Source organism: Acomys russatus, chromosome 13, assembly GCF_903995435.1.
Source record: "Acomys russatus chromosome 13, mAcoRus1.1, whole genome shotgun sequence".
NCBI classification, from domain to species: Eukaryota; Metazoa; Chordata; class Mammalia; order Rodentia; family Muridae; genus Acomys; species Acomys russatus.
In genome coordinates, this window is record NC_067149.1 from 48,149,281 (window position 1) to 48,174,669 (window position 25,389).

At 51.6% G+C, this 25,389-nt stretch overlaps 1 protein-coding gene across 1 annotated transcript in view; it reads right to left on the bottom strand.

Moving 5' to 3' along the window:
- Positions 1–405: 405 nt before the first annotated feature.
- Positions 406–25,389, bottom strand: part of Mical3 (microtubule associated monooxygenase, calponin and LIM domain containing 3) — a 178,267-nt gene continuing 153,283 nt past the window's right edge. The window contains exons 27-32 of the mRNA XM_051155279.1: positions 25,169–25,263; positions 18,743–18,853; positions 17,775–17,868; positions 1,351–1,450; positions 1,137–1,210; positions 406–1,047 (exon numbers count right to left, since the gene is read on the bottom strand). Coding sequence (XP_051011236.1) covers positions 863–1,047; positions 1,137–1,210; positions 1,351–1,450; positions 17,775–17,868; positions 18,743–18,853; positions 25,169–25,263 — 659 coding nt within the window. The 3' untranslated portion in view covers positions 406–862. The remainder of the gene's footprint in view (positions 1,048–1,136; positions 1,211–1,350; positions 1,451–17,774; positions 17,869–18,742; positions 18,854–25,168; positions 25,264–25,389) is intronic.

A 25,389-nucleotide genomic window follows, 5' to 3' on the forward strand; every position in this document is an offset into this window, starting at 1 on the left:
CCAGGTTGTCAGTTTCGTTCCAAGGTGCAAACACAGGAAAATGTCAAGGAGAACCATCCCCTGAACTGATGTGGGTGCTGACCAGGAAAGGCGCCTGTCTGTCAATGAGGGCGGGGGGGGGGGGGGGGGGGGGCGGGGTTGAAACATAGGGCCTCCGTCAGCTCTCCCAAAGTCAGTACTTTCCAGTGTCAAAAATAGTTGTGAACTAAAAGCAAAACACAGCAATCCATGGGCCTCAGGCCACTGCCCATGTGAGAGGCCCCGGGGCACTTGGCCACTGGGGATCCAGTGTGTGGTGGGGCAGACCCCTCCTGCACCCTTCTAACTTGCATAATGAACCTGCTTACTGTCCGACTTCCCCAGGCAACCACCGTAGGGTGGGTATCACCCTTATGGGTGTGGCTCCCTGCTGGATCTCCATCCACGGCCCTTTTCTGTAGATGCCTCTGTGACTTTCTTTGGTGGTGCTTCAGGGAGCGATGAGGGCAGTGGCTACTCTGCTCAGCAGATGCTCTGTGGTGGCAGCGGCTCTGAGGAGGAGCCGAGTCTCTCTCTTACCAGCGGAGGGAAGAAAGAGGTACCAGGCAGCAAGCCCTCAGGGACCTGAAAGAGTTTCCTCTGGGGCACACATCAAACACACCCATCGCCTCCCCTCCTGGGTGGGAAGTCTGGGTGGCCTCTCCTAGGAGGCGGAGTCACCTCAGAGGATAACCCTCACCTGGGGGTCTTCCCAGGGCACAGGTGCCTGAGCACTACCCTCCGGGGATGCCCCAGGCCTTTTCTGAACCTGGATCCAAGTGGTCTGGGAGCACGCAGCCAGGTCAGGTGGGTGCCAATCTACCGAACACAAGGGTAGCCAGGCTCAGGACCAGTCCAGGCTGAAGCCCTTGCACAGCATAGCAGCCTCCAGGTCCTTGTCCTCCTCTCTCTCCCGCAGCCTCTGCTCTTCCAGCAGGGCCACCAGGGAGTCTCTCTGCTCCACAACCTCCAGCATCTCGTTCAGGATCTTCTTCTCCTCTGAAAGCTCCTCCTCGGTCTTCAGGTGATCTGCCAAGTGGCCGAAGGGATGAGGCATGTGTGGCCTGGGACAGTGGCCCACGTCACCTTCCCCACACACTTGCCCCTCCTCTGCTTACCTTCCACAGCCATCCGCTCCCTCAGCTCCTGCTGCAGCCGGCTCTGCCGGTCTTCCAGCTCCAGCTCCCGGGCACTGAGACGGGGAGAGACAGCAACAGTGACTTGGGGAGCAGTCCTCTCACCCTGCCAACAGGGACAGCTGTGCCTGCTGAGACGCACCAAGCACGGGCGGCCCTCTGCGGCAGCTGCTCCCTGACGCTCAGCGCTACTCACAAGATCATGAGCTCCGACTCGTAGCGCACCACGGCGTTTTTCTCCTGGACCAGCTTGAACCATTCCTGCATCAGCTTGGGGTCATCCTTTTTGCCCATGCCTGTGTGAGAGACTGAGGGTCACTCGAGGGGATCCAGTTTCAGGTTTCCCAGCCCAGAAGGATTTGTCACACTGGGGCAAATGTGCAAAGAGCCAAGCAAGATGCCGCCGGAACAGTCCCAAGCCAGGCCCACAGTTTGCCTACAGCCTTGACGGGGACCAGGAGGCAGAGAACGACAGGTCGCTGCTGTGTCGTGTCCACCCCAGGGCCCGGCAGACCTAGACTTTCCATCAGTCCCGCCCGGGCCTTGTGCTGAGCGACTGGTTCCTTACAAGCTTAACTCTGCACAGTGTTGTGTGCTGTGTATGAAATGGCTTGTTCTCTCCCTTTCTAGGCCCCTTTGGGGGAAAACAGTCTCATAGTTGGGAGGAGTATAAATGTGTAAATTATACGTTGTCTTTAAGGTAAGGCTTCCTGTATCCCCAGGCTGGGCTTGAACTCCTCATCCTCCTCTCTCCATCACTGCACGGTCTGAGATTACAGGCCTGTGTGCCACCACGCCCAGTTCTACACTTGTTCTTTCCTCTTTTAACCCTGCTTTTTCCTGGGTAGTTGTCTCTTTCAGAGGCCCCTGACACTTCACCACCGCGTCCCAGTCTGACCACGAAGACACCGTTTTTTTTGTTGTTGTTGTTGTAGTACACTCACCTAGACACATGCCTACCAGGCAAATGCCCTACTGCTGAGCTACAACCCCCCCAACAGACCCCTTCTCAGCACGCAGCCTGCAAACACCCCAGCATCAAGGTGGCTGTCACGGTTCTCACCAGTGGAACCTGGGGCTGAGGAAGGTAGCTGTTCTTACTCTTCTGCCACCTGCTGACTTGAGTGTCCATCAGGAGAGGCCACACCCCTGGGCTTAACTGCAGCAGGAGCACGGAGGAAAGACTTTCTCAGGAACCAAACCATCCCGGAAGTAACAAAGTAGCCTACAAAGCTGCTCAGTGACCCTGCCTCAAAAGCACCGTGTGTCAGTGGCTCTTTGCCCACGTGGACACAGACTTTCCTTAGTAGTGCTCTGTGTGCTGAGGGTGGAACACAGAGCTGCATATGTACTCGGCAATGCCCCAACCACTGAACTACACTTCCAGCCTAACATCAAGTAATTTTACACAGAGCTCAGGGTGTCTGAGGGCTTCCTGAGGTCCATTCACAGGCCTCGGGTTAAGAAGTGTCAGACTGGAACTCCTTAAGTCCCCTCTGCTTACTTGGGGTGGATGGTCCAGGTCTGAGAAACACCCTAGCACAAGAATACTGACGACATACTCGGGTGCCTTTCCCGTGTCGGACTCACACCTGCTCTACCCTGCCTCTTCCCAACTCATTCACACTAGTCAAGGGCCAAAGCTCTTTCACTGTATGCTGGACACATGTCAGGCCTAAGCCTAAGTCTTTAGCCAGTGACCACACCCTGGAGAGAGAACTGACCCAAGCAAGGGTTAGTTAGTATCAGCACTGTGCCAGGCACACATGCACCTCACTCCTGACACGGGGGTCCTGGCCCCAAGCTCTACTCTCAAAAGATGGACACCTCCATCTCGGCCTGTCGAGCCTGCCTACAGGTCCGGGGACCCAAGCTCTCCTTCCCCACTCCAATAGACTTGGGTCTTCGGCTTTAAAACAGCCTCCAGCCCAGTTCCACGCATTCCTTCTGGAGCGTCTCTGCACAGTGTGCCCGTGTGGCCATGGAGATGAAGTCCTGAGGCATGCAAGCTGTCCAGAGTGGCAAGCCACGAGCGCACCAAGTCTGTCCCCCTCCTTCCCACATCCCAGCAAGTAAAGACCCCAAATTCCACCGGGGCGGGGGGGGGGGGGGAAGGGAGGAGGGAAGGGATGGGACATTGGGACACTGCTCATGAGCCATGGTGGAGCTTGGTCATGGCCGATGAGCAAGGGGATGTGGCGGGGTGGGTGGTCACATATGAGAGCCACGGAGAGGTTAGCAGGGGTTAGTCATGGCCACACTGCCCATCCCCTGCCCACATGCCTTGTCAATGACAATCTAATCACCACAACAGACTTCAAGTCAGACAAACTTAAAACAAAACAAGACACACGCAGCAAGACATAAGGTAGAGACATTTGGTTTTAGTGGCTGGAGGAAAACAACAACAAAACTCGGGGGGGGGCATTTGTGTAGACCAGTCTTTGTAAGGACAGTATTCCTTGACTCTGCCGATACAAACCACTGCCACAGACGAGGTTCCTCCCCTGTTCCTGACCTTCGGCTTACTGGCTCCAAGGCCCTGAGCAGCGATGGTAGGCAGGACTGCAGCCTGCAGACACTGGAGCCCACAGGCTCTTTGGCTTTTCCCTCTGTACCCATCCTCCCTCACATAGTCAAAGGGATACTGTGCCTTGTAAGAAACTGCCACATACTCATGACATTCTGAAGTAGGGCTTTCAGGAGTCAGAGAGAGAGAGAGAGAGAGAGAGAGAGAGAGAGAGAGAGAGAGAGAGAGAGAGGAGAACAATTGCCGGGCCTTGGCTCCCTGTTGGACTGTGGTGGCTGCGGCCCCTAGGAGGCAGTGGGGGATAGGTGGACAAGATTACATTACCTTCCTGGACACAGCAAGGGCAGAAGGAGAGAGGTCTACGCCGTGGAGTCCCGCCACTGGGCTCAACTTCAAAAAGGACCAAACGAGGAAGAGGAAGAGGAGACAGAGAAAGACAAAGAAGGAAAGAGAGGGAAAGGAGGCGAGGAATTTGGAGGTGGAGAGGGATGGGGGGGGCGGGCAGGGGGGAAGGTGGAATAAAAACAGGCAGAGGACAAAAAACAGAAAAGGTGAGAGAGGAACAACAGGAAGAAAAGAAAAAAAAAATCCACAAGAATGGAGAGGCAGAAACGGGGGGAACAAAGTCTACAAATGAATTAAGTCCTTTTTTTTTCAGCACAGAAATTGAACAAGAGCTGGCCCAGGCTGCAGGCAGCAGTAGCTGCTGAGGGTATATAGTGACTTTGGGACATTATCATATGGTGGCCAGTGGCCTTGGGCAGGTCTGCCTACTTCCATGCAACAGACTTTCTAAATACGCAGCCGGTGCTGCTTCTAGGTGTACAAGTTACTGGGGTCACCAACAAAAACTACATAAAACGTTCTTGAGATGTCAGCACTGACAGGTGTGCAAGAGCTTAAGCTAGCTTTTCCACAACTCTAAGGGACAAGAAGGGTCTGTCACCATGCCCACAGGAACCCTGAATCTGCACAAGTGGCGTCTTAATCTTGCCATAGGCCTGTAGGGGCTGACAGCTGTGCACTGCCCTGCATTCCAAACCAGGGAAGCTAGGGGAAACTATGAACACAGGACATGACTTCAAAGACCCAGTAGCACTACCCCTCCCATGGGCTATGGAAAACCAACCACCCTCCCTTTTCTTTGGGCTCTTCCACCTTTTGGAGGCATCCAATGCCACAGTTGAGGGGTGGCGTCACACTGTGGACTGTGAGACCAAAAGGGGGGTGAGCTGACAAGACAAGTCAACAACTTGCAGTGACACTTGGTGAGAGTAGTGACGGGCGACTGAGAGACAGTGTGCAGAGATCTCTACAAACCTGATCGTCATTTAAGGAAGAGGGAGAGGAGCGGAGCAAGGGACCATCACAGAACCACAGGAGCACACACAGGAAACAGGAAATCCAGAAGGTAAGGCCTTTGGCCATGGGAGGACTGGGACAGAGGTGGCCCATGGCGAGAACGGCTCAGGTTAACAGGAGGACTGGAACATCTAGCTACTGTTGGACTGGCCATTCTACACTGCAGTGGGATAAAGGCAGGGACCACAGTCTCCTTTTCTTTTAAAGACTTCCATTGTCCTACCTAGTATTGTGTGCACAGTAAACCTGATACTGGGCACAACCTCCAAACCAAAGCCAGAGTGTGTAAAATGCTTTTATCTCATCTCCACAGCAACGAAGAGCTGATGCTTGGGTCTTTTCCAAAAAATTGCTCTGTCATAATTGACCTATTTGGCTTTGGAGCATAAAGTCTGTCTGGGGCTCAGAAACCTGGAGAAATCCCATAAGCATCACATCAACTCTCTCTGCTGTTTCCTGGGACTCTAGTGACACACGAGTAGAGCTGGTACGACACCATACTCACTAGCGACGGGCAGTGACACAGTATGTAAGCAACACAAATCCGAAGTCAGGCAGGCGCCTGGATATATAGACCTAAAGACATACACTACTTCCTGGACATCCCCCAATAGATCCTACACGCTTATCCTCATCACATGCCTTGTACAACCTTTATCTTGAGAACAGAAGTTTAAGAATAGGATTAGGGAGGAAGGCTCACCCACAAGACTTGCTTTGTAGCCTCCAACATGTCCATGATGAACACCTATCACTCACAATTAGAAAAAAAAAAAAAAGAAACCTAATAGGTGCTATTTTAGAAAGAAGAAATGGAACAGAAAAAGTGGTCTAATGGGGAATTCCATTCCAAACCAGAATCTGAATAGAGCATGCAAGCACAGGGGCGCCGACTTTGATAGCAACGTCTTTGCCTTTTATGGAGAAGTGAGCACCAGATGTTTTGGTTTGCTGGATCTAGTCTCTCCTCCCTGCCCCTTTCTGCGGCGCTAGGGTTTGAACCCAGGACATCAAGCATGCTAGGCAAGTGTTCGGCCATTGAGCTATAAACCTGCAACACCCTGAGCTTAGGTAGAGCACACTGGTCTTTTATTGTTCAAATTGCTATGGGCTGTGACTGCAAGGCTGAGGCAGAGGAGGGCTGAGTATCTCATTTACATGAGAGAGTGTGCTAGCCAAGCCTGGAGGGGCTAAGACATTGGCCCTTTCTACTCCCACAGCTCAGAGACCCCTCAGGGACAGCATGGGCTGTCAGGGGAGATGACTTGAGCTCCCCCATTTCTAGTCTAGCCTTTCAATTCTGCCCGGATACATTTAAAGCGGCTAATATTGGAAAGAGCCAGAACTACCTACAAGGATCATGGGTTTATTTTAAGGACAAGGTGAGAATAATTTATGGGAGAAATGTCTACAACCTGGGCATGGAGGAGAATGCACGCAATCCAACATTTAGGAGGCAGAGGCAGGAGGTTTGAAAGTTAAGGTCATCCCTGGCTAAGCACAGGGACGGTGTCAACAGTTAGTTCTATTTTCTTTACAATCCAAAGCAGGATATCATCTCTTCTCACTTGCCCCCACCCCTCAGTTTTATGAGACAGTGTTTCTCTGTGTATTTCTGGTTGTCCTGGAACTCACTCTGTAGACTGGGCTGGCTCCGAACTCACATAGATCCATTTGCCTCTGCCTCTCAAATGCTGAGATTTAAAGGCATGCTCCACCATCACCCAACAGGAAGGCATTTCTGATTGGACAAAGAGGAGAGTGGTCACAAGAAAGCTAGTGGGCAAGCAAGATCCAAGGACTCCTGGGTGTAAAGGAGCTGGTTTGGGGCTGGGGGAAATTCTGGGGATCAGGCCTCCTATCTGTACCCATCTTGGACACCTTCAAGGCTCCCGAGACAAGGAGCATCACTACAAGCTTAAGGCTGGACAGAGTCCTTGTCAGCAAGACCCCACAAGCCCTAGCCTATCTCATTTCAGACACACCAGCCCCGCCCTGTCTAGACTGCCAGGAAACTCGTCTTTCATTTTAGAGCTGGGCACTGTCCATTTGAGTGTGGAGTTCTAAACACCCGGCCTGCAACTGTCAGTCGTGGCTCTTCTGCAGGATGAGCGTCGGCGCCACACCTTCCCTTCTGATGTGCTGCAGCAGGTTTCACCCACAGTCAGGGGAGGCCCAGGGATGAGAGTATTCTGTTCCAGCTACGCTTCCTGCTGTGGACCGCGAGACACTGAAGGTGTCAGAGCCAGGGAGTAGGGTGCTTCTTTCCTGGCAGCATTCTCCTGTCCCTGGGACTCTGGCTTGCTCTATGCACCCCGTCTCCACCTCCCCAGCGCTGAGGTTGCAGGCGTGTGCACCCCCATGAACAATCTCTGCAGTGCTGGAGACTCAACCCAGAGCTCTGCGCATGCCAGGCAAGCACTCTGACAACGGAGCTATGTCTCCAGCTCCCTTTTCTCTCTCCCCTCTCTCAAGACAGGGTCTTAGGTAGCCCAGGTTGGCCTTAAACCCACAATCCTCTGCTGCCAGCATGACAGGCATGCGACATCATGCCTGACCTAGTTAACTGATTGATTGACTAATTAATTATCCGAATGGATTCTCACATATCCCAGGGTGCCTGGAACTTACTATGTAGCCTAGAATGCCTGGCCTCTTTTTGTTGTTACTGGGGATAGAGCCTCTCGCTGCTCAGTGATCTGCCACTGAGTAACATCCTAGGCCTAGAGAATTTTCTGGAGGGCTGGGTATGAAGAATGGGTTCTTGTTACTAGTCAATTCTGTCTTATATAAAATTGGCAGTGGGCCTTGGTGGCGCACGCCTTAAATCCCAGCACTCGGGAGGCAGAGGTAGGTGGATCACTGTGAATTCAAGGCCAGCCTGGTCTACAAAGGGAGCCCAGGACAGCCAAGGCTACACAGAGAAACCCTGTGCCCAAAACAAAAACAAAAGGCAAAATCTTCATTGGCTGAGATTATGCTCAACTGCTCTTACTCCCCAACCTCAAGTGTATTTATCCAGAACCAAAGCCTTCGCCAGCACAGGGAAGGGCCTGCATGGCAAGGCTAAGGGCCAGGCCCAACCAGGGCAATCACAAGCACTGAGGCCCAGGCTGGGGATTCAGGTGGCTGGTGCAGAAGTGTAAGACAGGTAAGGCTGCTGGCACAGATGACATGTGTGTGACAGGGCCAGCAGACGCCTGTGCTAACAAGAACCAATCTGTAGACTATTGGTGAAATAGAATATGGGAGACCTGAGATCAACGTGGATATGAACGTGCACCTGAGGTTCCCCCCCCCCCCCCCGCCCATGCTTCAAAATATCATGTAAAAACTGAGCCAGGTAAATGTTCAGCTTGACCAGAAAGGCAGCGACCTACCAATGTCCAAGGAAAGGAAATAAGTGGGCAGAAGTCACTCAGGAGCGAACCAACAGGCCATATTAGGCCCCTGTCCAACTCACTCGTGACCGCCGATCCCTTTTCAGTCCTCCATGCCACATTTCTAAGCCTTCCACTCCCCTCTGAGATGAAGTGAGAAGTGAGGGTCTATGAAATCAGAAGTTACATGTGGTTTTTTGGGGGGGAGGGGACAGGGTTTCTCCGTGTAACCTTGGCTGTCTTGGAACTCACTCTATAGACCAGGCTGGCCTTGAGCTCACAGAGATCCTCCTGCCTCTGCCTCCCGAGTGCTGGGATTAAAGATGTGCATCACCATTACCTGGCCTGAAGAAACTTTTAATGTGAGTCTCAAGCTTGTGTGCGGCAGGCTAAGAGCTATGGAGGACCCTGCTGAGGCACTGTGGTGGGCAGGCACAGCGAAGGGCAGGGGTCTGGCCTTCTCGGGTGAGAAATGGAGTTCCTAACACTCCAAGTGCTGCTTAGAGCTCTGTTCCCAGTAAGGTGATGCCACGGTCCACACACGGCCCTTTAGGGAAGCAGGAATGGAGAGAAAGCTGGTTTCTCCACTTCAAGATCCCGCTTTCAAAAGGACAACTAGTCCTCAAAGAATGAATATTAAGATCTGTGCCCAAAGGGAAAACACCAGCAGACTCTGCACAAGGTCAACTGTGGTATTTCTGTCGGCCTCTCAGGTGTGCTGAGGGGACAGCCTCATGACCCTTGCTCATTCTTTGAGTACACAAGTGCCTCCCTTCAGAAAGGAGTGCATCTTCCTTCATCGGGCAGCAGTGTCTGCCTAAATGTCGGCAGAACCCACATGGCGGCTGTGCCACGAGCAAGTCAGGCCGACAAGGGGAAGCTACGAGGCTCTGGGATGAGGATCAGAAGCAGCAAGGTGTCTGACTGAGGGAGTGGTGGTCTGAAAATTTCAAAGATAAACTGAGTTTCTTTTTTTTTTTTTTTTTGCTTCTTTCATTTCACCCCAGAGTCCCCTAGCATACTAAATCCACAGTTAGAATTTGAGGTCTGGAGCCACAGAAAACAGCCCACTGCATTCCCTTACCTGAGCAGTGGGTTAAAGACAACATACAAGACATACACGGGAGACAGTCTACGGGGCACAAGCCAGTATCTCAAGCGGGAGGCGTGGGCTATGTGGCAAGAAGTGGGTTTGGACCACTCCCTCCACAATGTCCCAAATGTAGATTATCTTTTCATGTGTAGAGATGACCTCAGCATCGACATAACTTAGAGAACTGTTAGGAGGGAGGCAAGGAGGGGAGGTCAGGGTATTAGACAAGACGGGGGTCTGTTAACTGGGAGCAAGCATCAGCCCTTTTTCAGCATCAATGGCCATGAGGGGGACCCTGAGAGAGGCCTGTGAACAAGTGCATCCCTGGAAACATACAACTGGGATGAAGGATGCAGAGGCCGACTCATGTCACCTACACGAGGAGCCAAGGGTCCTTACCTCCAGATCAGTGGCATGTCTATGGATGTGATGCTGACCTCACAGGAATCAAGAGAGGGTTGTGTTGTGTTTTTGTGGTGCACGGGGTGGGGCCCAGAACCTCATGCATACTGGGCGAGTGCTCTGCCACTGAGCTACACCCCTAGGCCTGGCTTTGGATTAATTTATTTTACTCACATTCGTATGCACGTACGCGTGAGTATGGAGGCAAAGTGTTGGCATGTGATGTATTCATCAATCACAACACTATTTAAATGCTTTTTATTATTACATTCATCTTTCATTTTAAATTTTTACTTACTTTTATTTATTTATGTGTGTGTGTGTGTGCCTGTCTGTGCACATGTGCACAGGTGCTCACAGAGGCCATAGGAGGGTGTAGGTCCCCTGCAGCTGCAGCTACAGGTGGTTGTGAGCTGCCTCACATGGATGCTGGGAATTGAACTCTGGTCCTCTGGATGAGCAGCAAGTGCTCTTAACCACTGAATCATATCTGCAGCCCATTATAACTATACACTATACTGTATTTATTCCGTTACTTATTTATTGATGGCGTGAGGGTGGCATGAACATGTCACTGTACACATGGGCAACTTGGAGGAGTCGATTCTGTCTTTCATGTGGGTTCACTCAGAGCTTCAGGCTCAACAGCAAGGGCCTTTCATCAACCAGCCACTTCGCCAGTCCAGCACCTGAGTTTTTGAGACAGGGTCTCTTATTGCACCTAGAGCTCAGCAAGACTAGCTGGACAGCAAGGCACAGGAAGTCTCCTGTTTCTGCTTCCCCAGCACGAGGATTACAAGTGTGTAGCCCCGCGCCTGGCTTTTATTTCATTTTTATTTTTTAATGTGGGTCCTTCCTGGGGACTCGAACTCAATTCCTCATACTTAAATGGCAGACGCTGACTGAGATGTCTCCTGGCTCTGGTTTTATTTCTATATATTTTTGTTTCTGGGATTTTTCTTGAGGCAGTCTCATACTAGCCCAGCTTGGCTTCAAACTCATGTCAAGCCTTCCCTTAGGTTTCCCCTGTGCTAAGAGAAGATTGCAGGAATGGCTTAGTGCGTGCGCATAGGGTCTCACTATGTAGACAAGGATGGCTTGCATTTATTTATTTATTTATTTGGTTTTTGGAGACAGGGTCTCTCTGTGTAGCCTTGGCTGTCCTGGACTCACTTTGTAGACCAGGCTGGCCTCGAACTCACAGTGATCCGCCTGCCTCTGCCTCCCCGAGTGCTGCGATTAAAGGCGCATGCCACCACACCCAGCTCGCATCCCCCTTTTTAAAGATTTATTTTAAAGGGCTGGGGTTAAAGGTGTGGGCCGCCACTCGCTTTTAAATGAGGGCGCTGGGAAGTGCCTTTCTAATGAGAAAGGGTAGGGAAGAGGAACAAAGTTCCTATTGTCCTGCACTTATGTTCTCAGGAGGAGCGGCATCCCCAAGGGTGGTGAGGAAATCAGGGTGCCTGAGGAGAAGCCTCCCCGCCCCCCCCCCAGTTGCTCTGCCACACCTGAGAGCCAGTTGCTGGACACCCACTTATCTTACAGCAGTGGTGGCCTTCTAGGAGCGAGACTCCAGACGGGCTATTTCTCTGCTGAGCTCTGTACAGGATGACGACAAATGCTCAGGCCCATGTGGCCAGGCCTCTCCTGCTTTCGAGGGATCAAGCCCAGCAGGGAAGTCTATAAGAACAGACGCCCAGACCTCCTGCGTGTGGAGTTTCTGACTCAGAGAGTCTGGGCTGGGGTCTGAGAATCTGCATGTCTAATGAGCCCCAAGAGATCAGTGGGTCAGTGCTAATTGAGTCCCTGGACCCAGTGAGGAAGGGACATTATGGATTCAACCAAGTGATTAAATCTTGTGACTCTGAGCAGAGGCAGCAACAGCAAAGCTTTTCTCAGGCTCTAGGGACGACATGACACACCTGAAGTAAGAAATAGCTGAAGCTGACTCTGCTGTTTTTATATTTAAAAACATATTCTGTCTCTGGCTGCTGGGGATGGCATCTTGGCCATGCTAGGCAAGGGCTCTGTCACTGAGTCACACCCCCCAGCCCATGCTTGCATCGGCAGCACCCCTGCAGTGGGCATCCTAGTGGATGTGAACCTACACATTGTAAGGACTGAGACTCAGCGTGAAGAGTCCTGACTTGAGTGAGAATGAACTGCTGCCCAAAGGCAGAACACGCAAGGGACCAGGATGCAGATGCAGGGTGTATGGGGCTGCGGCTGTGCGCTTTGTTTTTTAATAAAAATTTAGAAAAGCCTCAAGCAGCAAGAGCTATCTTAAATCATCTGCTGTTTCTCTTTGGTTGTGCCCGGGATGGAACCCAGGGCTTTGGCGCATACTGAGAGAGTGCTCTGACACTGAGCCTGGAAAAGGGTTTGGTGCTTTGCCATTTGGTTATCAGGCTGGCTTCTCCTCACTGAGGAGCAGGGACTGGGATGGAGGACACGAGGGAAGGGCGTCTTGGGGTTAGTGGCAGCGTGCTATACATACCACCCAGGTGCAAGTCGATGAGGCCACTGTAATAAGACTCTCCCCAATAGTCTACAACAAGGAATCAGTGAAGACGTGAGTTACTGGATCAGATGACCCTGCTGCCACCCCGACCCAAAAGCTTTCAAGGGCGTGGCACATACAACACAGACGGAAGTAGCATGAGAGAGCCTGGTGCAGCATCTGGAAAGCGTGCATGTCTGGAAAGCACGGCATGCACACACACAGGCCATCTCTGCAGTTCGTGGTATGGGGGTGGGGGGTGGGGCAGGGTGAGCCCAACACCATTGTGGATGGAGTTGCCAGCCAACATCAGGGAGATTCCTGTTCCTGTTCAAGCACCTTGACTCAGTGAGGATGGGACTTGGCATTGCTGGGAACTCCAGCCCTTCTGGAAGGCAACCTTGCCTAAGATTTAAGAAAGTTTAAGGGTAGACCATGGGGTACTCTCTTAGTTTCTGAATATTAGAGGCTCCAAGGCAAAGCTTTCAAGAGATGATCATTAGGCGGGGAGTAAGAGAAAGAAAAAAAAAAAAAAGAAAAGAGAAGAAAAGAAAAAGAAATCTCTGGAAACCAAGTAACTTGCAAGTGACTCCATTAGTGGCGAGCGTGGTCTCCTTACAGAAACCACTTTGCTGAAAGGGCTTGAGATGAAAGTCCCATGTCTTCTGAGGTTTAGGCCCCCCATCTTCAGAGAACTTTTTTTTTTCTAGATAAGAAATGAGCTGTGACACTGGCAGAAATCCTACCCTAGATGCTCTGAGGCTGTGGCCACAGCCACCCTTATTTCTTGGCTGTTGGCACTATCCACCAGCACCCTGTCTGAGGCAGGTAAGGTGGCAAGTGAGTCTTGAGCTGGTGGCTTTTAGGGCTCAGAGCACACCGAAACGTCTGTCCATTCTCTATCCCTCACAGTCTGCGTGCTGATCCCGGCAACTACAACCTTCTAAGGATGGATTTGTTGGAGAGCTGAGTGCCCTCCAGGGGCTTTCCAGCTCATGTTTGAGGCCAGTCCAGGATGGTTCTAAGCTTGAGTCAGAGTTACAGAAACAGAGAAGCTCCCCTTGGATTCAGGGACAAGAGTCCCACAAGTCTTAGCCTTGCCCTAGTCTCCAGGACCCTGGAGCTAATCCATGCAGCAGCCTGTGTATGCAGAAGGCTTCGACGAACACAGATCACCTGACAGCATCTCCAGACCACATCTCTTCTCTGGAAGGGCATCTTGGCTAACAAAATGTGACCCCACTGACAGCAATGGAGACTTGAAACAACCACATGAGGAAGGATGGCAGGTTCTGGCTCGGTTAGCACAGCTCAGGGAAGGAGCTAAATAGTGCAGCTAGAAGCTGTTGTGTTCCTTGCTCAGCCAGGTAAGCGAGACTGACATGTGGAGTGGAGTGAGAAACAGAAAAGGCTGCTGCTACTGTGTACACTCAGTCTCCAGAATGGTCTCTGCCGGGACGGCACAAGGTCACTAGGAACTGACACTAGACCAATGCTGGGAGCGGAGTGTTAAATATAAGAAATGGAAAGGAGTGTATTTGGAGATACAAAGTCATCATAGGGAGATGTCCCAACAGAGCCTCCGCAGTGTACCTGCCGAGACAGCCTCACCTCCTGGTCCAGGATTGTTTTTTTCTGCAAAATCTGCCTATAGTCAGAGTTGGATGAGAACATGGCTTTCAAACTTCTGATGAATCCTGAGGCTCTTCAAGAGGGGCCACAGGGGGTCCCCCAGATACCTGGGCCATAGCGACTTTTAACTTTTGAAGACATAAGGCACAGCTTGCTCAAGTGTTTCACATGTCAACTTTTGACCCACTGAAGACCTCCAGGTAAGCCGGCTTCTGTGGGGCAGTCAGGTCCGAGTTTCTTTTGCTTCGTGGTCAGGAATGCTGAGCTTGTCATAATCACATTGGTAAGGGGCTGGAGAGATGGCTCAGAGGTTAAGAGCACTGGCTGTTCTTCCAAAGGTCCTGAGATCAATTCCCAGCAACCACATGGTGGCTTACAACCATCTATAGTGAGATTTGGTGCCCTCTTCTGGCAGACAGAACATTATGTACATAATAAATAAATAAACCTTTAAAAATAACTAACTAACTAACTACATTGGTAAGAAGTTAATTAATAAGTCCTGCTGCCAATGGCAAAGATCATGTGCCACTGTATAGGGACGCTTGAGAAGGGTCCCTATAGGGCGTAGGAGGTGCTGGATTCAGAGCTGCTGGTCCTTCAGGTGGCTTAGGTATCATTGCCAGCACACCATAGCATGCCGGGGGCTTCTGCTTATGTTTGGGACCTTCTTGTTTATAATTGTTACGTGTATGAGTGTTTTGCCTGCTTGTACTTATGCCACATGCATGCTGGGTGCCTGTGGAAGCTAACAAGATCCCCTGGAACTGGAAGTTACAGATTGTGTGACTGTTGTGAGCAGTGACACGGGTGCTGGCTGCCAAGTGCTCTTAACTGCTGAGCCGTCTCTCTAGCCCTTATATTTGTTTTCCGTCCTGTAAAGACGATGAATCGCTGTCTGTGGCTCAGCTGCTCTATTTGTGAGCACCCGCATCTGTTGCATTTGCATGTGCTGAGATTTCCAGGTGAGCTGCTAAAAAAGAAAAGGCTCCCACTTAGAGCAAGCACATGTACCTGCCGGGGTGCTCTAAGCATTGCACCCAGGCTTCCAAGTAGCTGCAGCTCTCGCTGGAACATGTCCTTTCAAGTTTGTGTGTGTGTGCACAGCTTTTCTTTTCTTTTTCTTTCTTTCTTTTTTTTTTTTTTTTTTTTTGGTTTTTCAAGACAGGGTCTCTCTGTGTAGCCTTGGCTGTCTTGGACTCGCTTTGTAGACCAGGCTGGCCTTGAACTCACAACGGTCTGCCTGCCTCTGCTGGGATTAAAGGCGTGCGCCACCACCGCCCGGTGAGTTTAGGCCTCAGCTAACAATTGTGAACAGTGGGCTCTCTTGGCAAAGCAAGGTGTACTGCTGATATTAAAGGCGTGCGCCACCACGCCTTGTTATACGCTTATTATGGCTTTTTTTTTTTTTTTTTTTTTTTTTTTTGGTTTTTTGAGACAGGGTTTCTCTGTGTAGCCTTGGCCATCCTGGACTCACTTTGTAGACCAGGCTGACCTCGAACTTATTATGGCTTTTTAATTAAAGAAATTGTTTTAGAATAATTCTTTTGGGTTTTAGGCCTCAGCTAAGAATGAGCTCTCCTGCCAAAGCAAGTTGAAAACCACTGAATTAGGAGAATTTCAGGGTGTGTGTGCGCGCGCGTGTGTGTGTCTGTCTGTCTGCACTGATGTCCACGGAGTTCAGGAAAGGGAGGCAATTTCCTGGAGCTGGGGTTACAGACTGCTGTGAGCCACCTGATGTGGGTGCTGGGACCTGAACTCTGGTCCTCTGTAAGAGCAGTACGCACGCAATCTTAACTGCTGAGCCATCTCTCTGGCCTCTCAAGTTTTCATGGCATCACTTTCTGGCTCACGGGCAGCAAGCAGCTGGAGCGGAAGTGCCTTTGACAGAGGCGGTGCAGTATAGAAACAGGCTTCAGTGGCATGGAACCTTAAGCGCAGTCCAGACACGGTCAACCGAAACGGCTCTCTGAGAGTGGGGAGGGGCAGAGCACTTCTGGGAAACTCGCTCATGCGGCAGACTTATTGGTGTGGGACATAGCTGCCCCTAAGCTGAAGGTCATGTGCAGAGAGGTGACAGGCATGCTCCAGATCCCTTCTGGCATTTCGTGCATGAAGAGAGTAGCGGAGAGGACAGGGCTTTACAGCTCTGTAGCCAGGGATCCCAGAGGGACGGTTAACCCCGTTCAGTGCTCAGGAAGTGGGACAGGCGGAGGCGTGCAGGTTGGTGGGGTCACCATTGGTATGGCGGTGCATTAGGAAGCCAAAAAAAAAGAAAAAAAAAGTGTGGGTGAAACCCTTCTTTGCTGCTCAGCATGCGGCCAGTGTTCCTTGTACCAGTGGTTCCCAGTCTTCTTAACTGGACAGAAAGCGGCTTGAGCAGTTGCACTCCCTTTGGCAGCCTGGGCTTCAAGCGTTAGGTCAAGCATCAGGTGAGGCCCAACCCATCTTCATCTGCGCATCATGACTGAGCTGACTGATGACCACAATTTCTGTGACTTAAAGGGCCTGAAAATTTGCTTTTTTTTTTTTTTTTTTTTTTTTTCTTTTTCAAGACAGGGTTTCTCTATGTTAGCCTTGGCTGTCCTGGACTCGCTTTGTAGACCAGGCCGGCCTCGAACTCACAGCGATCCGCCTGCCTCTGCCTCCCAAGTGCTGGGATGAAAGGCGTACGCCACCACCGCCCAGCTGAAAGATTTGCTTTTGTGCCTGCCCTGACTCCCTCCATTGGGAATGCCAGTTGCAAAACTGGATCCTCGACACCAGGCCCACACCTTGAAATGAGGCTAGACCACTGGCCAGTGTTCAGAAAGCCACTGTGGCAGCGGCTGGCCCCGTCTGACCTCCTACTTGCTCTTTAGCTTGCCTGCCAGGGAGTTTACCAGCTTGCTTCGCTGTGTCTGGAAGGAAGGCAGAAGAGGCTCCGACCTCCCTTTTTCCTTGCCTCATACTATGAATGCTGAGCCCATAGGCCAGTGGCCACCTGCAGACATAAGAGGATCCCATCCAGGGACTGGATCTTGAGGGGGCAGAGGTCAATCATTCCATGCCTAAAGCTGGGCTGACCTTGGACCCAGAGACAGCTCGGATACCTCCTAATCATCTCTCTACCCACCAGTGTCAAGCCCAGCAGGCTCCAACCACGTGGCCCTTGTAATAGCTCCGCACGCCTATGCCACAATGGCTGATGACAAGCCCGAGTCTCTCCAGCACTGCTCTTTGCAACTGGCCTTCGGTGGACACAAGCCGGGGCTCACCCAGGGAGGCCAGAAACCCACGCAGGAGAGGGTGCGGGCTTTGTGGCTGTGCAGCTTGGGCTGGAGGGAGCCCAGGGAATTGGGAGCATGAGGAGCACAGGGGAGAGCAGGCTGAGGCCTGTTCAGTACAGTTCTGTGATGGTTCCTTGTGGGACAATCGCTCTCATTCCCAGATAGTTTCCTCTACAGAAAATGGTAGGGAGGGAGGAGAAGGAGCAGGAAGAGGAAGAGGAAGCCCGGGGCTTGCCACCGACAGGTGACAGGGCCTGGGGTTTCGTTCCTCGTGGCAACAGCAAGCTGAGGAATGGGCCGCTCGGACATAAGGTGATGCCAGTAACTCAGAAAACCCTGACAGAGAAGGAGCCGAGTCCCAGCAGAGGCGATGCCCAATGGGCTCGTCCCGGTGAGCAAGCTAGGCTCTCTCTTTGAGAACAAGCATCCTCACAGAGGAAGTCGGATGGTACCTGCTTCGCCTCGCAGCGCCTTCTCCACGGCGACGCCTCTCTCCTCCAGCTGCCTCTGTTTCTCCTCCACTTGCTCCAGTTGCCGCTGGATGATCTACAGAGAAACAAGAGCATAAACCTCTGGCCTCCCAGAGGAGAATCAGGCTGCAGACCCGAAGAGGGAGAAGACGAAATAGTATCAAGATGCTGAAAGGGGCATTACGGTCAGTGTGGTGTGCCTGCTGCATGCAGCTGGATCCTGGGGTTCGTTATCTTTCCCCTGGATAGCGCGAAAGCATCTGAAAACGATTTCATTAAACCTTGACGGTGAGGAGAATGTAAAGCACTGGATGGGGTGACTAGAAGTAAGGTGGGGTGTCTCAGTAAGTTAGGAAAAGACGCGTTTAGAACAGTCTAGGCCAGTGGTTCTCAATCTTCCTAACGCTGCGACCCTTTAATACACTTCCTCATGTCATTGTGACCCCAACCTAAAATTACTTTTGCTGCTGCTTGATAACTGTAATTTTGCTACCGTTATGAACTGTAATGTGACTACCTGATATGTGAGACATATGGTACATGATCCCCAAAGGGGCTGTAACCCACAGGCTGAGAACCACTGGTCTAGGATGAGGCCTGAGGATGAAGACTTCGGAGCTCTCCCTATGAAATCCCTGATCTTTCTTATCTGAGGTTCAGGCCACAAACTGACTCTTGACAGTCTGGTTACAAGTGAACTTGCTGACTCGACATCTACTCTAGACCAAGGCTTTCAGGAGACTAAAAACATGAACCTCCGTTTTTATAGACGGCCCCCCAAAGATGGGGCTTCTCTAGAGCACGGCGCTGAAGCCCTTTGAGGTTGTCATTGTGGGAGACAAGAACGCCCTATCTTCTTCACCTTCCTCGCTGTCGACGAGACCCCCTGGGGACACAGGGTGGTGGTTCATCTCCACCTGCCCGTGGCAGCCCGCGGGCCGCGTGTATACCTGGGCCCGGTGCAGCCGTTTCAGTTCTTCCTGTTTGGCCTGCCTCCGCGCTGCCTTCTGTACGCGCCGGGTCAGCTTGGCACTCAACTCCTCTTCTGTGTAGGTTCTGGGCTGCAGAGGGTAAGAGAGAGCTCCTAAGCCAGCTGCATGCGGGTGGAGGCGAGCTGGCGAGGGTTATGAGGAGGACTGGCCCCTTCCATGGGAGCTGCTGCCTGGCAGCCAGCTGGGCCTGGTGGGGGAGGCTGGGCCAGAGAGACTTCACGCTAACTGCCCCTGCTGAAGTCTGGAACGCCACAGGGCACAGAGACCCCAGTGTGAGACACGTTGCCTCTGTGACAGAGACAAGAGGCCTAATGGGGACTCAGGGTTAGGAGATCAAACCACAAAGAGGAATCCCTTTGGCACTGAGATCACTGATGCCACAGATGGGTATCTGTGGTTTTGAAAGGTATGTTGGTGATTTAAAACAAAAACAAAAAACCATTGTAAAAGGTTTCCCTTGGCCTCCTACTTCTGAGATACAAGAAAAAGAAAAGGGTTGGAAAATGAGGGCTCCCCCTCACGTCTTGTTTGGGATTACTTTCTCCAGGTGAGGAGGCTTCAAAGGGATTTTAGTAGCTACCATCTGAAGAAGACATGGCTGCCTCCATCTTAAATCTCAGTGAATCCAGTCTAACACAGGTGGAAAAAGGAACAGTGTAGGTGACTGCTTGGGTCTTCAGAGGCAATGGTAGAAGTGATCTGGCAGGGTAGTTGGGGTGGTGCCTGTGAGCCTGGAGGAGGCAGCTGGGTAAGACCCATGCAGACACGGATGGATGTCCCAGGCACCTGTACACAGGGGCTACCACACTCCCAAGCAGTCGGTGCCTGGTCAGACGCTGGGCAGCCACTGGCAAATGTGGAGGGGGGGGCTAGGGAGGGGGAGACTGTCTTCTTTTGTGAGACCTTCTTTCTTTCCTCTAAGAAAACCAAGAGACTTTTTTTTGACTGTAATCACCCAACATTCAACTTGGGTCCTCAAGCTCAAATGACAGTAGAAGGTTAACAGGAAGAAGTTGGCCTCTAGTACCATCACAGTGCCCCAGTGCCCTAATGGTTCAGAGTGCAGGCCGATGACCCTACCTTGCCGGGCTACCCCAGACCCACAGGGGCAACTCTGCCCCAACCCATGGTGACATGCACTCCAGCTGACGGAAGAGTGACCGTCTCCTCTTTCTGTGACACAACTAAACAAGGGTTGACTGTGACAGCTGCATGCACGTATGACACAGTTAGTGAGGACGCGGCTGCAGGGCCCAGCAGGGCTGTCCAAGTGGTTAATTACAGACAGGCATGCAAGGACTGGCCAGTGGGAATGAGACACTACCTTTGTTGAATAGGCTCTCCTGAACGCCAAGGCGTGTGGTACATAAATCGACTTTTAAGGGGATGGCAACGGAAAACAAAACAGAACAGTAATGATAATGATGATTAAAAAATGAAAACAGAATACAGAACAGAAAACAAAAATCAGTTAGAGGTTTAAAACAAACACAAGACTTAATCACGTGATCGTTACCCACAATGCCACACAAGCCTGCACAAAGAAGGAACTGGGGTGTACAGACCCTAGCACTTGAGTCTTGTAGAACCTGACTGTTGAATAAGGTTGGGGCCCACTTTTCTATTCACAGAACCCCATACCCTGAATCCTTCTGTGTCCGTTCCTTGTTGTACCCCCGTTTTGTGGAAATGTGTGGTGACTGGACTCTTCTCAGCCACAGTAGCCCCTTCCCTTAAGTTCACATGGAATAGGAAGCTGAAGGCGGGAAATGGGCACCGCCCCTCCCACATGCTCTTGACAGGTCCTCTACCCTGGCAGTGTTCTCGAGCCAGGGCCACATGGTTTTATAATGTGGCGCCCAGCTGCCCTGGGACTGGGCAAACCTGCTACTTCAGAATTATACCCAGCGAAGGGAAGCAAAACAACACAAATCACTGTGCTTCAGGGAAAGTACCAGTGCCGAGCCAACCATGGAAAACCTCACTTCACACACACTGACCAGAGCTGCTCTCAGCCTCGGCCAGTCTCCTCTGCCTAGGAAGCCCCTAAAGGTCCCTGCGGACCCAGGGAGGGAGGCAACTGGACCGTGGTGGTGTGAAGGACAGCGGGACGCTGAGGGCGGTACAGTAGGGGACCTGCACAGGATGCCACACGCATGCTGGCTGGGGAACGAACTTGCTGCTTTTAGCTCTGAGCACAGGCATCTTGCGTGCTCGATTCCCCTCCCCCGCAAGGTAGACCGTGAGAAGTCCTCATGCAGAACAGGGCGGTTTAAAAAGGAAAACTACAGATGAGGTCCACAGCGGCCTCCATAGACACCTGTCTGTGGCTGCTGCCAGTGCAAGGAGCCACCGCAGCCTCCTTCATTAACTGCTAGGACTGGTACCAACTTTGCAGTGGCAGTGTTGGGAGGAAAATGGTGACACACTTCGGGTGAGCTGGGGAAAGTTGGGGCCAAGAGCATGGCCAGCTGGCTATGGAGCTGCTTTAGGGGTTCCAAGCAGGATAAGAGGCTGGTAGAGAGCAGGGCAGGCCCCAGTGGGCCTCAGTGGCAAAGAAGTAGCTGGGCAGGCTGCACTTAAGAGTAAGACAAAGAGGCTGGAGAGATGGCTCAGAAGTTAAGAGCACTGTCTGTTCTTCCAAAGGTCCTGGGTTCAATTCCCAGCAACCACATGGTGGCTCAGAACCACTTGTAATGAGATCTGGTGCCCTCTTCTGGTGTGCAGGCGTACATGCAGGCAAAACACAATGTAATAAATGAAATCTTTAAAAAAAAAAAAAAAAGTCAGCTGGAAGCCCACCTGTACTTCTAGCACTTGGGAGGCAGAGGCAGGCGGATCTCTGTGAGTTCGAGGCCAGCCTGGTCTATGAAGAGAGTTCTAGGGCAGCCAGGGCTATTACACAGAGAAATCCTGTCTCAAAAAACCGAAATACCAGCCAAGCAACCTAGAGTCAGATGGAAGCAAAGGCAAGATATCTCTTTTTGGCAGGACTTTAGGTTGCTGGAAACACCTGGATTAGGCTGGGAGGTAATTCTGTTAGTAAAGTCCTTGTTCTGCCAGCACGAAGACCTGAGTTCGACCCCTAAACCCCACGTAAAAAGACTGGCTTGGTGGGGTGTGCTTGTAACCTAAGAGCTCGGGAGGTGGAGACAGGTGGATCCTGCCTCCCGGGATTTGCTGTCTAGACAGCCGGTCTAGCCTACACGAGCTCTGTTCCATGTACACATGAAGGTGGGTAGACACTCAAGGTTCTGCTTTAGCCTTTCACATGCATGTTACATACATGTGCTTGTACACATACGAATACAAACATACAACCCCTAAATAACTTATTTTTGTATAATAGCCATTTAAGTAAAAACAACGTTTTGGAGCCGGGCATGGTGGTGCTTGCCTGTAACCCCAGAGGCAGAGGCAGGCAGATCTCTGTGAGTTCAAGGCTAGCCTGGTCTACAAAGTGAGTCCAGGACAGCCAAGGCTACAAAGAGAAACCCTGTCTTGAAAAAACAAAACAAAACCAAAAAACCTTTTTTTTTTTTGGTTCTGTGTGTGTGTGTGGGTGTGTGTGTGCACACGCGTGCGTGCGTGTGCAGACAGACAGACACGCGCGCGCGCACACCCACACCCACACCCACACTATGGAAACCAAACCAGGCTCTTGTTTTTAAGTGCTGATTCAGAGTCTGAAGCCGAGAGGCAGGAAGAGGCCTGCTTCTACCTACACCACCCTGCGGCAGGAGGCCTCCCTCTCAGACAAGGCAAAGCTCATTCCCACTCTTGGTCCCCTTGCTCCTTATACTTCTAGTTCTGAAACGGGTCAAGCCTGGAAACACTGAAGGAGGAAGCCAATGACGGCAGAACGTCCTTTACCGGGATTCCCAGATGGCGGCGCCGCAGCACGCACAGGGGCATGAGCCTCACACTGCGCGCTCTTTCACACTGAATTGGTTTTAGGCATCAGAGACCCACCCAGTCTCTAGGAACATCAGCATGCATTTCCTCCTCAGAATAGGTGCATCTTCCCAGTGACCGTAGTGTCACCTGCTAGGCCCTTGACACTGATTTGATGATGGCACACACAAAAAAACCCCAGTACGTATTATATTTGCTATTCACCATTAAGTATCAACCAAAGGTTGCAAAGAATCCTTTGCAGATATTTTTAAATTTTACATTTTTGGTTTTTCGAGACAGGGTTTCTCTGTGCAGCCTTGGCTGTCCTAGACTCGCTTTGCAGACCAGGCTGGCCTCAAACTCACGGCAATCTGCCTCTGTCTCCCGAGTGCTGGGATTAAAGGCATGCACCACCACACCCGGCCCTCCTTTACAGTTTTGTGGTTGTTCTTCTTTGGTTTCTTTCCCACTTAGAGTCCATATTTGTTTCTCACACTCACGTGTGGGTTTTTTTTTTTTTTTTTTTTTTTTGAGACAGGGTTTCTTTGTGTAGCCCTGGCTGTCCTGGACTCACTTTGCAAACCAGGCTGGCCTCGAACTCAAGTGATCCGCCTCCCTCTGCCTCCCGAGTGCTGGGATTAAAGGCATGAGCCACCACGGCTGGCTCCCACCTGTGTTTTTGAGACAAGGTCTTGCTATGTTTCACTAGGTAGCGCAGGCTGGCCTTGGATTTGTGTAATCCTACCTCGGCCTCCTGAGTGTCAGAGCTACATGGAATCACCGTGCCCAGTGGGTTCCATGTTTTAAGAAATACCATGCCCTGCCCTCCTTCGGTGAGATGTAAGAGCCATGCCTGCCACTGCCCAGGCCCTGCGTGTCCTTAGCCTTCCCTATGTGACCACCAGGGAAGGATCTTGTCCCTAGGGAGTGTGAGTGGTACACAAAGTGTCCTGTTCTAGGGATCTGTGCCTGACTTGTTCACACTGCTAGGGAGGGAGGAGGGAATTCCTCTGCTCTTCAGGCTTGTGGCCAATGGGTGGTTTATACCAAGAGGATGGATTTGGCATAGCCAGTGAGTGGGGGCATCCAGCACTCCCCATCGTGGCACAATGTCGCACATTAACTTTGGAGAAGCCATGTGACTTGACCATGATGGCAAACAGAGATAGAAGACTTGGCCAATGTGACACGAACTGTCTCAACACGAGCAAGCTTGCCATGGAGGCATAGGAGACTTTGGGCCACATTCTCTTTTGCTTAGGCTCTTCCAGGGTTGCTAGTATTGGGGTGCGGTGGAAACTCATGTGCATACCCACACACCATCTTTGGCTCAGTGCCAGTGTCACTGCCTGGAAGACCTCAGCAGGCATACCCACCTACATTCAGACTCCTGGTGCAACAAATGGGGCCTGGCTGCAGGTGATGGAGGAGGAGAGGGGGGGTCTGTGGTTCTCAGTGATTAGGACAGTAGAGAAGAATTACCATCCTGTCTAGGGAGACATTCTAGAAGGACATAATGACTATGCAGATGAACGGAGAATGAGGTAAGAGTAAACCGATTGTTTTCTAATCTGTTGAGTTAGTAAAAGAGGAACTGAGTCAGGCTGGAGGACAGGCCTGAAACAGGAAGACACGACCACAAATGAAGAGACACATGTTAGGTGCAGAGCTACCGCAGCCTGCCCTGGTTGGTCTACAGTCCAAGGCTGTTGACGGAGGGGATGACTTAAGCCCAAGCCTTCAGAAGCCATGTCACAAAAGGTACAGGAGGGGGATGGCCACTGGTTGGTTGCCCGTGCCCCAGTGGATGAGCTGGCATCAGTGTCTCTGACTAATGCTACTTTAGGGTCAATTCTTTTTTTTTTTTTTTTAATTTTTTTAAATTTAATTTTAATTTATGCGCATTGGTGTGAGGGTGTTGGATCCTGGAGTTACAGACAGTTGTGAGCTGCCATGTGGGTGCTAGGAATTGAACCCGGGACCTTTGGAAGAGCAGACAGTGCTCTTAACCACTGAGCCAACTCTCCAGTCCTTAGGGTCAATTCTTAAACACTGTCCCCTCTATTGAACAAATCACCAGAGTGAGCATGACCAGGCCGATTCCTGAGGGAGCCACTGGCCTATCTCCCCTCCATGCCTGGTGTCCAGGCCATCCCAGCGTGACTCCCATTGTCTGGGCGTGACAGATACTGCTCATGGTATGACTGCCCAGGGCAAGCTGCTAACCCACAGAGTACCCTGGCTTCTTCAGACTGAGGTAATGTCCCTAGCTGTTTATTTCAAAGGCCCGAGAGACCTCTCGGTGGCTTTTGCTCCTGGCTGTGGCCTGGCAGAGCACACCAATGTCTGCCTGCTAGGAGACCAGAGCAGGCCCTGGCTCTCTACCAAGGCTTTAGACTAGCTTTCACCACCTGCTGCTTAATCAAAGAATGAACCGGCACTTTGCCACCAGCTCTCTGAAGCCCTTCAGGGACTGGGCCCACCCACCTCTCGCTTGGACTTCTGGGAAGACCTCTCAAGGATGTCATCACTGGACAGGTCTGAGTCCTCTGAGAAACTCAGCTGGCGCCGAAGGTGCAGCTCTGTGGGGTGAGAAGAGGCCAAGTAAAGACAGCAGCCAGCACCCCATGGAACCATGCTACAGGAGGTCAGCCACAGGCGGGTCTCTGGAAGATTCTCTTCCCACACAAGGAAAACAGGCGCTTGTC